Raw genomic sequence first — 13,685 nt, 5'->3', positions numbered from 1 at the left:
TGTTAGCGATGATTGTGTTTACTTTTTATGGGCGTTGTCCTGTTAAATACACATTACTGGTTTAAGTTTTGATTATAGATAATAAAAATAAGATGTGGTCACAACCGGAAGTTCAAAATATCATTGTGATGACTGCGTTTACTTTTACTTTGCGTTCTCATGTAAAATCAACACTATTGGTTAGCTTTTAATTACGGATAATAACTTGTTAATACATTATTTTTTTGATTTACTAAAATAAATTGTATCTTTATATTAAAATAAAATTAAATTAACCTAAATACATTTTACAAATTTGATATGACAAATTTCTGATCTGTAAAACAAATATTGATTTTAGATACAAATGTTAATTTTAGTGCACAAATGTCAAAATACGACAACCAAGGAAAAATAAGAATTAAGGACTATGAATTAAGAACTGAAAATTAAGAACACCGAATATGGGCGTCGCTCAACCCCTGGGGGTCGGGCATTCACCAAAAACAATAGGGATCATCCTTAGGGTATAATGAATAGGTATTCAAAGTTTCAATAGGATCTGTTAAGAATTGTGGGCTATAGCCGACACAACGACACACACAAAATTGGGCGTCGCTCTGTCCCAGGGGATCGGGCATGCACCAAATCAATAGAGGTCATCCTTAGGGTATCAGAAATAAGTATAAAAGTTTTAAAGACGATCAAAGAACGATTTCGGTCTGTCGGCGAGTCACAGACACACACAAGGAAAATGGGCGTATCTCTCCCCTGGGGTTGGTCCTGCATCCAAAACAATAGGGATGATCCTTAGCGTAAAAGGAATAAGTATGCAAAGTTTCAAGATGACCCATTAAGAATTGAGGCCTACAGGTGACCTACAACCAAATACAAAAAATATGTGCATGGCTCTGCCCCTAGGGCCTGACAAGGACAGCTGTCTAGTCATTCGGATTTGACGAAAAATCGAGGTCCCGTGTACACATTGGCGTGCACGTAAAAGATTCCTTGACAGATGGAATTGGATATAAGAGTAGTGCCGAAGTCCGGACAAAATTTCCCTCATAGCACACTGTATGGCGTATGCCCGTCTTCATTAGCCCAGTTCGGAGCAAAACAGTAGGACGTTAAACCCCATTTCATTTCATTTCATTTCCCTTGGGGTCGGGCATGCACCAAAACGATAGGGATCATCCATAAGTATGCACAGTTGCAAGACAATCCATAATGAATTGCGCCCTGTAGGCGACCCCCCCCCCCCCCAAACACACCCACCCACACATAAACAGGGGCGACGGCATAATACGTCCACGCTATGAATGTGGACGTAGAAAAATTATATTATAATTTTACTGTATATAATATTTAAAAATAGTGGCATAAATCCACCAAAGCGATAATGTTTCAAACATTATTATTTTATAGCAGACTTTAACGGAAAAATGTGTTTCAAGTGTGTAATAATCATGTTTAGACAAATAATATTGCATTTGGCAATAAAATCGTGAATCAAGAATGATCAAATATGACCCGTTTAGTTCTCCATATTTAATGTCAGTTCTCGTTGAAAATTATTAGGATTCTTTTTCCGATATAATTAGAAAATCAGGGTATCTAAAGAAAAATGCACAATTAAAAAAAAAACAACTTGGCGTTATAATTTTACTGCATATACAACTTGACGTCAGAAATTGCTAAACATCTATGGGCTTCGTTTTTATCTTATTACAATTATAACCTCCAACAGTTTTCACGAATTGTTGACGGCGACACACGACTTGACCTTCAATGTTTCGGTAATATGATCAATGCCGTATGGCTAGCTAAGCAAATCCTGGAAAAACTCATACTGTTTCTTAAGATTCGGTTATACGGACAATAAGTCCGTGAAACGAACTTCGCTATAACTAGCCCAGCGAATCGAAAAGAACTATCTGAAAGATAACCTGTAACCGCGTTAATGAACTGTGGATAGACGGACATGGATGACGACACCACACTTCCGAATTATATAAATTCTTATATTAATGCGATGGATAGATCTCCGAACCTCGAGCGGCATCAGTCGGCATTTGAATTTGTCTGATTCTACAAAAGGTCCACCAAATACTGCAATCTCTTCACAACTGCCATCTTTGCGATCACAATACCCGCTCGCTTCTAGACTATCGACCAGAGGTGGTTGACTTAGATCAACAGAACAATCTGGTCCCGAATAACCATCATTACAATCACAGATACCTGTTGATTACATAATGTGTTTATACAGACTAATGATAAAACATGTTTAACAGACAATGTGTCAGAATAAGAGTTACATATAGAATTTAAATGAATGAATATTACGTTCAACAACTGTTAAAATCGATCAATTTGATGTTAGTTTCTAGAAATGTCATGCAAGAATATTTATGCCTTTAAAACATTTAGGGGCGAGACGCGAGTCAACTAGCGAGGTCAACTAGCGAATTATTGAAATAAAATTGAGCCATATGTTAGTCCGGATGTTAGTTTGTGTTGAATGGACGTTAAACTCTCGCTAACTCTCTCTCTATATATCTCTCTCTCTTAAGTAATAGCAATTGTATCCAGTCTTCTGTAAAAACATATAATTATGTCATCCATAATGCTATGTGCCCCACCCTCCCGTAATGACCGATTCCCAGTCATAATGTTACACAATAATTCTGAAATAACAATCACAAAGCAATATTCCAATAGTAATAGCATTAATGTGTTTTCAGACCGGTTTGTGTATATTCAAGAATTCATATCACTAGTTTTGAATGTTTCAAATCTCATAAGCTTTGGTGATAATATAGGGATTGGTCGGGGTTGCACGCTGTAACATTTGACATAATTCCTGAAAGTTTAAATCATACATAGCTACAGCAGCCCTGTAAGATAATTCAATCAACTGAATACACGTTCTTACCATTAACACAGACACCTCTATCTGAACACTCTGCAGGACAAGCAACAGCTTTCACCATTTCTAACACTGACGGTTTGTCTGGACTAGTTTCCTGCCGAAGAGTAACATTCATTCTAGCCTCACGTAAACACTGACTTCTTACAGAGTTTACAGCAGCCAAAGAAAAATTTGAAGTTCCACTTAGCTTAAATTGAAAATAAAACAAGAATATGAATAAGAAAAGCAGTGATAAACGACAGGCCGTGGAATCATGTTAGCCTGTTTCGTCCATTCCAAATGCAGTGCTTTGTTTTGGTAATGTGGCATTACCAACGAATTGTTATCTTATGCCCCTCTTTCATGCGGGCTTCGAATGCAACGAGTAGCCCCGAATCCAACCCTTTTCCGATTCGTAGGTAAATCGTAGAAGGCTCGTGAAATTCGTAAGTGATTTTTGAAACAAAACCTTTCGTGGCTAGATTTCATATGGGCTACGAATACAACGAATCGACTCCAATCCAAACTTTTTCTTATTCGTAGATAAATCGTAGACAGTTGCTGAAGTTCATGGGTGGTTCTTATTTAGTTCTTACACATTCTTATAGTTCGTAGCAGTTCGTGGTTCATTGTGCTTGATAACGATAAGAGGATACTTGTCGAAACGTTGTGCTTTTAGAATAAAACCAGTGATTGTTTCCCATAAAAATTGTGTTCTGTTATTGTGTTCCCCAATCACTAAATGCCACTTAAAGATTATTATCGACCACGAAAGTTTTTGTTTGTCAACATATTTCGTGGACGGTCTATGAATTACGGAATTCGTAGATGTATCGTAAACCCATAGCAGCCCTTTCTTATCGTCCGTAACACCTTCATATTCGATTCATTGACGAATAATGCAAACATCGTCAACTTTTCGTTGCTTCATCGTCATCATTTGTGAGAGCGTCGTGTATTCGTAACTGAATTCGACATTTTCGTAAGCACTTTTCGTAATTAAATGGCTTTAATTCTTATAGACGATTCTTTCACGCCGTAAAACCCTACCTTGAAATTCAGCATATTTTTCACCTGATTACCCACAAAGCATGTAACTCTTTCGTAAACTATTCGTAACTGCTTGGTAGATACTCCAGATTTTCAACAACCTTTTAGATTTTTTTGCCGAATCGCAACGAACCAGGATTCTCAGAAAGGGGTGGGGGGGTGTGCTGTCCGGGAGTGCGAAGCCCGGCTCTCGGTGGACGGACTGACGGGCAATCAACCAAGTCACCAATCGACTCGTTTCGGAGTAAATTTCGACGGGGATCACTACCATTTTTAAGTATATTTGATCTCCTTTCCCGCGAGAATATATGGGGCAAAAAATTGTTCGCCAACGCAAAAAATAGGTGGGTGGGGGCGCACGGATGGTGAAAGTCGGGCATATGAGTTTACCTGGCTTTTGATCTATTTCATTAGTAATATCATGTTACTGTACTATTAAATCCTTACATATTACATAATACCTATAGAGTTGTACCAAATAAGAACCATATATAGATCAAATTCTTGGGACGTTTTTTCTTCTTCAAATCAAGAATTCCACTCTTTGACTGATGTATCAATATGATAATATATTTAAAGAAACAACTAATTTTGAGATCAAGCCGATGCACGCATAGTAACAACCACATCGAGGAATTTGAACAAATTGTAGTATGGTTGAAATTTGAGCTCCTGAAATTATTTAGATATCAGGATAATGAATAACAGGCAAAGTTTTAGACTTATTCCTATCTACGTTCAGGTATACACATAAATGCATAATTAAAACTGAATAATGAATAGATTGATCCCTGTCAATGCTTAGTTACTCATTTGTAATAATGTGTTAATTTATGGAATAATTATATAAATTACCTCCAAAAGTGTATAACCTATGGAATATAGCAAAACTGAACGAAAAACGAATCTTTAATTATCCTATACACGACTTTGTTGGGGTAATTTAAACAATTGTCCTACATACGACTTTGTTGGGGTTATTTAAACAATTTTGAAGCTGCACAACAAAGGGGCACTATACTATGCATTAAATGATGGAGTAGACTATGGATCTGTCATCATGAATTTTAATTAATAAAAGATACATTATGGAAAATTAGATTAAGAGCTGACAGTTCTCACAATAAAAGATGATATAACGGGAATATTCTGAAAATTCCAGTAAAATTACTTTACTCTAAGCCGAGAAATATTTATTTTAAAAACCCTGTCGCCTCGATTGTCATTGTTGTCGCTGTGGCGAAAATAAAAAAGTCTCGGTTATCCATTTTCGCTATAATCTTCAATAGATTTTGAACGGTGGGTTGGATTCAAATCTAATGAAAATAGGAAGCATCAGGTGGTATCGAGTGTTGATGATGGTCCTGCCATGTTAATTAATGTCTAATTAATAGTTTATATAACATTTCAGGCCTAAAGAAAGACCTGCAATAGGCTGATTCAGCTCTTGCATAATGTATGTTTACGTTCCTGCTTACCTGAATATCACTCACACAACTTGTCATTGGAGATGAAACATCAACGCCAGGTACCTCTTTACACAGATTAACCAAATTTGAAGATTTAAAGAGATTCTCACAATATTCCACAGCAGACTCATTGGTCCACCCATTCTTCCAACTGACATCCTATAGAAAATGAAATGAAATGTTGTTTAACGTCCTGCTTCTACTGAGCTAATGGAGACTTTTATACGCCATGCAGTGTGCTATAGGGGGAATTTTGCCAGGACAGCTGCGGTACGATCTACTCGTATTTCGAATTCCAACTGACAAGGGTTCTTTTATGTGCAAACCAATGTGTACACGGGACCTCGGTTTTTCGTCTCATCCGAATGACTGACTATACGTTGTTCGTTGCCAAGCCCTCCGTCCTTCATCACCAACATGGGTGTGGGGGCACGCCGGAAGATCCCGATGAACTATCTCGATCGACGCAGGGAACGAACGCGGGACCTCCAGGTTAGAGGGATAGCGTCTTATTCACTGAGCCACCATGAGCGATTAAGAGATATACATGATTTTAGACTTAGATCTACTTCAATGTTCTTAAATCAATTAAAGAATAACACACAAAATTTGAAACTTCGCACGGAGACTCTGAATTAATGTTTACAAATTGTATGAAGTCGGATATACTCACCGGGTGCAGTAGGAATTTATGTTTTTTTCAGATACGACTTATCTGCGATATCACACTCTGTGGAAGCGGACGTTAAACAAATATAGAAGAAGAATAAAAAACACACTTTATAAGAAAACAATTTATGTGTACTTTACCCTTTTAATTCGTCTATGATTCTCGGGGTGGAATCTTATTGTGGGTATCGATCTCTTCTTGCGGACTGGTGAAATACAGCGTTTCTTGTGAACTTGTCTAAAGTCTTCATCCTCATTACAAATTTTTGGTTCGTTGTATAGTTTACAATCGATTTCATTTGTGACGCCCTCAGTACGAACCGAATTGCATTTACATGTGGTATACTCACGAGACCAAGCATTGAGCATACCCAAGTTGTCTTCATTAAACATATCTTCATCATCAGGAGTCCTAAAAATATTCAAATGAATATTAACACAGAGATCATTGCTACGATAGATGCGTAATGTGGGTTTCAACAATCGGAAGTGACGAACGCAAAAGGAAAACACGAGTTATCTCTCTATATAAGTGACGAGTGATAACAGATAAATGGGCGAATTTCTGCTCACTAATAATTCTTTCGAAGACCAAAAGTTGTTGTGTGAGACTGTGAGAGGATATCTGACAATTCATAAAAAGAATTGACTGTCACTGGATAAGTGAACACGAAAGAAAAATAGAAACATTTCGTGTATTACCATGTTTTTATTAAGTATAGAATGAATAAAAACAAGGGAATATACGAACTATTTCTATTTTTCTCGTGTTGTCTTACCTAATGACATTCAAATTACTTTTTTTCAATTGTCAGATATCCTCTTACAGTCTCATATAACAACTTTTGGTCTTCGAAAGAATTATAAGTGAGCATCGCATAGAATATTTATACGTTCTCCTCCGAAGGACTTTGATAATTATGTTATTATGCTATTAATATTGTGTATTGCATATCTTCAACTCTGTCACTTATTTATTATTCAGTACATGTGGTATTAATATTGTGTATTCTTTATCATCAACTTCTTTACTTACTAGGGGGGGTGGATGGCTGAATGGTTAGCACCATAAAGTCTGCCATTGAGTCAACTGGTGTGGTTTCGATATCCGGGTTGTACGTGACAAGGAGCAGGGTCGCCTGTCCAACCTCGTGGTTTTTTTCCGGGTCCCCCGGTTTCCTCCCACTGCTAAAGACCCCAAACGCGCAAGCGAATTATTGAAATATAATTAAACCATATGTTAGTCCCGAAATGACCTAGTTTGTGTCGAGTGGACGTTAAACCCCATTTCCCTCTCTCTCTCACTCTCTCTCTTTCTCTCTCTCACTTACTAAAAACGTTTCCCGGTTATATAGAAGAAATCATTAAAGGTTTGTGGGTAAAAACAACGCAATTGGGTGATAATAGTTTTACTTACTTCCATGAATTCAAGAAAGATTCTTCGTCAGTGGTTGTATTTCCACTCCTTAATACTAATTCATTTTGTTGTGTGTAATCCAACCCAGATAAATCACCACACAGCCCTCTACTAACACCGGCATCTATCACGGACGGATACGTATATATATTCAGGTATGGATCAGTGTTTGCAAGCTGAGTATTTATTTCAAGTTGTGTCCCTGTTGGTAACATAATCTGAAAATCCATAAACATCAATAATCATATATAACACAAATATAGAAACCAGCCGTTTGAGGTGTTTTCTTCAGATATCATCATTTCGCTATAAAAATAAAACGATACCAAAGCTTAGGTGATTTTAAAGTATTGCATCGGATTGATATACGATGTTTATGCTATTAAAGCGAAAGTATGTCTATAATTTCAGTCTTTGACAGTAGACTGTAGACTTTTGTAACGACAAACGCGGCAATCGCGGGACAGTACATAAACATACACATAATATATATTATTACCTTGTAAATACCACGTAATTTTTTAACGTCGAGAATATCACCACCATCATTACACAGGATATAATCAATAAACCAATAATCAATCGAGCAATGATTCATCATAAAAACTGTCTGTCCAACTCGAACGACTATACCACAAACACAGTAGGCATGATAAATGCTAGAACACCTGAAGCTTTTTACTTGAACCTGAAAAGGTAAAATAATACCGAAGATATGATATGAAACGGGATTAACGTTCCACTTTTCTGGGTTAAAGAAGACGGGCACACTCCATAATTATGGCTATGAGGGAAATATGCCCTGACAGCGGCGATGCCACGAACTCTTATTTCCAATCCCTATAGTCAAGGATTATTTTAAGTGCATACTAACCTCGGTTTTTCGCACCATTCAACAATGCTATCGAGCTAGTGCCCTGCAACACATTTACTTGCAAGAAGTGTTAGTTATTCAATAAAATATGGGAGTCGCCTATGACGATATTTTCGGCAATATCCTCGCTACTTCTGACCATACAGGGTTGACTGGTTTGTTGGCGTGCACGATGTAGTCCTCTCTCGCAATTACCTGAGTTGCCGAATCGAGCATAACGTGCTGGCTCGTTATTCGGGATTCAAGAATGGCAAATAACGTTATTCTCGATTCGGCAATAAAACAACACGTGCTCGTTATTCGAGATTCGCCAATAAGCCAAGAAGAGGATTGCCTCGTTCCAGCCGACCAGTCTACGGACTGTTCGCTAAACCAAGGGCCGTCTACGTGCTATAGCTCGGGATTCGCCCATAATAGAAGATCCTTGGCACTGGTTCCCTTTGACAATCACGTATAAAAAGCGTAAGCAGACGAGAGGACTACCCTGTGTACGTCAACCAAACGGCCATCTCCTAGCCCCCGGACTGTATCCCTATAACACTATGACGTTCTTGTGATTGTGAACTCTGTTTTGTGAATGATGATTAACGAACCAGAACGCTATTCGGCATTCCCACATAAACCCGCAGCACCTCTCTACGCTACAAGCCGACAAAGCGGGCCAGCCATTTTTTCGAATACGCTGAGCTCACCTTTACTCTAAGAGTGCGCGACAAGAATCCGACTTAACTTGCTTTGTAGGCGCGTTAAATACAGTCGCTGGTCACAATCCGCCAGTTTCCACGCAATCGCCGACTGCTGAGCTATGCGAACGTGGGGTAGAAATTTGTCAAGCAAGCAGGGTGTTAACTGGTTTATGTAAGCACATCCCTGAAACACATGAAAACCCTAAAAAAAATAAATATGTGAAATGGGTGCATTTGGAGGATATAAGATAAATGCTAAACAATCGGTGTTTATGATATAGGATATACAACCAGATACGCCCATAATCGAACTCACCATATTAATAGGAAGTAAGATAAAAAATACCTAGGGTGTGGTCAAACTCATGACTTTGTAGACCACTACAAGCCTTTACAAAAAACAACATATAATATTCTATATAACGGTATGGCTTGGACCCGTCATGAGAATTAACAATAAATATAGTTTACCTCTATATTATAGTCATTATTCTGATACATGGTAAATGTTCCAAGAATCTGGAGACTCATCTCTCTGAAATGTAAAAATATGACGGGTGCATAAAGGGATATCAACTACCCAACCCTTCAAAAGTCTATACATGAGATATCCTAATGTGCACATTGGAAACTTGATTTCACCATGTACTACAGTATCGAAACAGGGTTTCTATGACAACAGCAAGAACTTTCCAATAATTGACTATTAATTTCGATACGCTTCATCCTTATCACGCGATGGGGGTTCGGTGGCCGAACGGTTAATGCGCGCCCTTTTGATCACAAGGTATGTGGCGTGGTCTCTCTTATCACGAGACAAACTATCCCTAAATAATCTCTATAACCCTCAGCTAATTTATAAAATATCAGTCCATAATAAGCCTACCCTCAATATATCCATCCCTCAAGGTAAGTTCTAAAAAGCCAAACGATGAAGACCCTGTGCTGGGCTTTAAAGGTAATAATGTGAACGAAAAAAAGCCAACGAGTTTAGACAGACGACCCTACGCTTTGCCACGTATAAGCGGGGATTCGAAACCACGCCACACAACCACGCGTTAACCATTCGCCTCCACCCCCTCAACAACTAAAGAAGGAGATGAACAGATAAAGCATCTATGTATCAAATCATTATATAAAAAGTTACCTTCTCGCAAAAGTTTCAACATATGGATCGGAATGTACACTACAACTTCGTGATTCTATAGCTCCAGTATCTTTTATTACATACACCTAAAAATGCCAACAAAAATTAATCCATAGTATCAAATAAGGACTTTGACAACGGGAGATGAATGTCTACCAGTACATTGTTGACACGACGTTTGTAAATGATGTTAAATACATCATAGATACACGATCCAATCACGCTGTGATCGATAATTTAATGTTCTGGTCAGCCGATCGAGGGCTAGGAATCTGTGCAAATGCATTGAAGCACTCTTATCATCTCCCAAGTATAATTTATAAACAAATCTTCTAAACTCGTACTGAGAGAACGGACTGATGTCAGGGGTAGTAACGCCGCGATAAATTATCAACAATATCAATTTTAATAGACTCAAATAGATTATCGATTTTTTTTTAAAAAAAGAGAAGAAATAAATGATTTTCAAAATGTTTCGAATTCGATGTTGGTGGCAGTCTGGTTATAACATATCAATCGCATGACTTGTGGGAGTTTGGTTGAAGAGAACCAAAATGTACGTTTACGGAAAAAAACTGTTCAGAAGCAAGAAGTGGACGAGATTTTTTTAAATATCACGAACCTTCAAATAAACATGCTTCCTTTTCATTGACTTGCCTAAATCTGCAGAAGGCGCGGTGGCTCAGTGAGTAAGGTTTTGGAGGTCCCGTCTCCGACCTCGGTATTGAACGATGAAGTTAATCGGGATTTTTCGACGTGGTTTTCCCGTGTCAGTGGTGCAGAACGGACAGCTGTCCAGTCCTTCGGATGAGAAGAAAAACCGAGGTCCCGTGTATACATTGCAATGCACGTAAAAGATCCCTTGGCAGTTGGAATTAGATAGAAGAGTAGGCGATAGTGCCGCTGTTCGGGCAAAATTTCCCTCATAGCACACTGTATGGCGTATGCCCCTTTATTAGCCCAGTATAGGACCAGAACAGGACACACCCCATTTCATTTCCTTTGTCCTTGACGTAGGAGGGAGAGTCTGGCAAGGGCATAACCTCCCTCATAGCACACTTGTTAAGCCCAATTACATTTCCTATATTTGGCTGAATGATTTAGCACTATTATAGACTTAGACTACACCCTAATCCCATTTTTACTGGACCATACAAGGACTTACCGTAACCGGAGCTAAAGTATAATTTCCCCATATAGTTTGGTCATCGTAATGATCTGGAGAACGAAGTGTGATTTTCTTGACATTTGTCTGATGCCCATATCCATCTTCAGTAATTGTACCAGTAACTTTGATACTGTAAATCTGTTTCCATTTATCAGGATAAATATTCACCCCACAAGCCGTATCTGCACGAACTGTTGGAGAGCAAGTATCTTCCCCTGTTGGTATATTGGCCGTGACACCATATATGCATGGTGCATCGGGACATCCAATCCTTGCTGTAGCTCTAATCTTGATCTCGCCAGATTTACCCTCTGTAACGGTAACCGTGGGCGTCAAAACCTGTAAAGTATATTTTGTATAAGTTTGTAACATCAATGGCCCCGGATGCTGAAGAATATCCACCAACGAGTGGTAGCGCAGGTAATTCAGTCGAAATGATATAGCTATATGAGGCCCCCATATTTACCGGACAGAGTAGAAAAGGGGCGATCATACGCTTTGAATGAACAGTTAATAGGTATTCAACAAGATAACAAGTCGTCTTTAAGTTTTGCCTATATCAATAAAGAAATCATTAAAGTAACGATGCAGGTAATTTATATAAACCCATTGGAGGGGTAGCTTTGCCAAAACGTCACTAGGATATCACCTTCGGTTCACATTCCTATGGACATTTTTGTGCACCTGAATTCAGAATATTAGAGATATACTTTAATGCCAAATACTCATTTTAGCTTATCAACCACTAATAATTAGTATCACCAAATCTTTGTATCATTAATGTAGTGGTTTACTTTATGTCGATCTTCTGTCAACGAGAATCTGAAGCAATGTGAATTCCGGAGACCGGCCTCCAAAATCGGATTGGTTTGACTCGGATGAAAAGCGGTACGTCACATTACAATTTATTAAATTCAAATTGAAATCCGCCACATTGAATGCACATTGAAGATCATTTACATGCAAGATGGATGCGCTCCTCATTCGTATTCGTGATCTTCTGTTGCTATATGTTTAATTCATTCAGGCGAGCAAGGCTACATCAGCCACGCCAGGTCTTGCATCTTTGGCATCTTGCCATTGAGCGTCAGGCACGATTTCGTCCGCGCCAGAATCAAAGAGAGAGAGAGAGAGAGAGAGAGAGAGAGAGAAATGGGATTTAACGTTCACTCGACACAAACTAGGTCATTTCGGGACTAACATATGGTTTAATTTTATTTCAATAATTCGCTAGCGCGTAGGGGTCTTTAGCAGTGGGAGGAAACCGGAGGACCCGGAGAAAACCCACGAGGTTGGACAAGCGACCCTTCTCCTGGTCACGTACAACCGGGGATTCGACACCACGCCACTCAATGACAGGCCTTGTGATACAGCAGGCACGTGCTAACCATTCGGCCATCCACCCCCCCCCTCCCCCTGCCAGAATCAAAGGGGAATGAGGATTATTACTCTTCTGGTTGCGTTTGCTATATGCATCAACAAGTATGTACATACAATTCACTAACGAAGCCACATTTGATAATTAAAATCCTTTCAGCACTAAACATGCACAATGCAAAGGAATAATTTTGTTGTCATTTTCATCAAACTACATACTAGAGACTAGACTTTATGGCGTATACCCGTCTTTATTATCCCAGTCGGAGGAGAAAAGCAGGTACTTAACTTTCACAGGCACTATTTCGCGCGTATAGTTTAATGAAATCGTCGCGTGAGTTAATATTTCATCTAGGATAAAATAATTTACAATTGGCACTGTGCCCTTATCCTTACTTAAAATAATGGCACGCCAGCAGTAAAGGATAACGTAATATCTGCACGTTAGAGAAATATTAACAAACAAATAGATGTTAAGACACGTTGTTCCTACTGTGATAGACAATTGGTCGACATATACATAAAAATATCAGGAATGAACTAACCTCTATACCAATAAATATTGGTCTACTTTTAGATGGAAACCCTGATGATTCGTTGACACCTTTACCGGCTCTAATTACACAATATATCTTAGAGAAAAAATCATAGCAAATTGTAATACAAGGTGCAAGAAAAATATCTTATGGGGATCGGTAACATGTGCTTTAAAGAAACGCCGCAGGAGCCCACGAAGCCATGTTAACTTAACAGAACATACATATAATGATTTGCCAGTTCTGTGGTGGGGTGGGACATCAAATAAAATTGATTTTAGCGTTGATGGGTTGTCTATAAATTTAGTATGACCAAATAATGGTTTTATTTAAGAGCAAATTGTTTATTTAAAGAATAGATTTTGTGCCAATTACTGTAATTATAATGCTACGTGTCATTCT

The 13,685-nt window shown here is 38.4% G+C and overlaps 1 protein-coding gene across 2 annotated transcripts in view; it reads right to left on the bottom strand.

The window, feature by feature from the left end:
* LOC126822576 (von Willebrand factor D and EGF domain-containing protein) overlaps window positions 1–13,685 on the bottom strand; it is a 141,737-nt gene that overhangs the window by 91,107 nt on the left and 36,945 nt on the right. Inside the window, exons 7-16 of one of the 2 annotated variants that reach the window (XM_056101215.1) lie at window positions 13,293–13,379; window positions 11,368–11,709; window positions 10,203–10,288; window positions 9,527–9,590; window positions 7,995–8,183; window positions 7,496–7,713; window positions 6,220–6,490; window positions 5,419–5,568; window positions 2,915–3,098; window positions 2,030–2,220 (exon numbers count right to left, since the gene is read on the bottom strand). In XM_056101215.1, the coding sequence (XP_055957190.1) occupies window positions 2,030–2,220; window positions 2,915–3,098; window positions 5,419–5,568; window positions 6,220–6,490; window positions 7,496–7,713; window positions 7,995–8,183; window positions 9,527–9,590; window positions 10,203–10,288; window positions 11,368–11,709; window positions 13,293–13,379 (1,782 nt within the window). The remainder of the gene's footprint in view (window positions 1–2,029; window positions 2,221–2,914; window positions 3,099–5,418; window positions 5,569–6,219; window positions 6,491–7,495; window positions 7,714–7,994; window positions 8,184–9,526; window positions 9,591–10,202; window positions 10,289–11,367; window positions 11,710–13,292; window positions 13,380–13,685) is intronic. The other variant, XM_056101216.1, reaches the window with a different exon arrangement.

The sequence above is a fragment of the Patella vulgata genome, chromosome 5 (assembly GCF_932274485.2).
Source record: "Patella vulgata chromosome 5, xgPatVulg1.2, whole genome shotgun sequence".
NCBI lineage: Eukaryota > Metazoa > Mollusca > Gastropoda > Patellidae > Patella > Patella vulgata.
The sequence above is the reverse complement of the archived record's forward strand: the minus strand, read 5'-3'. Positions and strand labels throughout refer to the sequence as shown.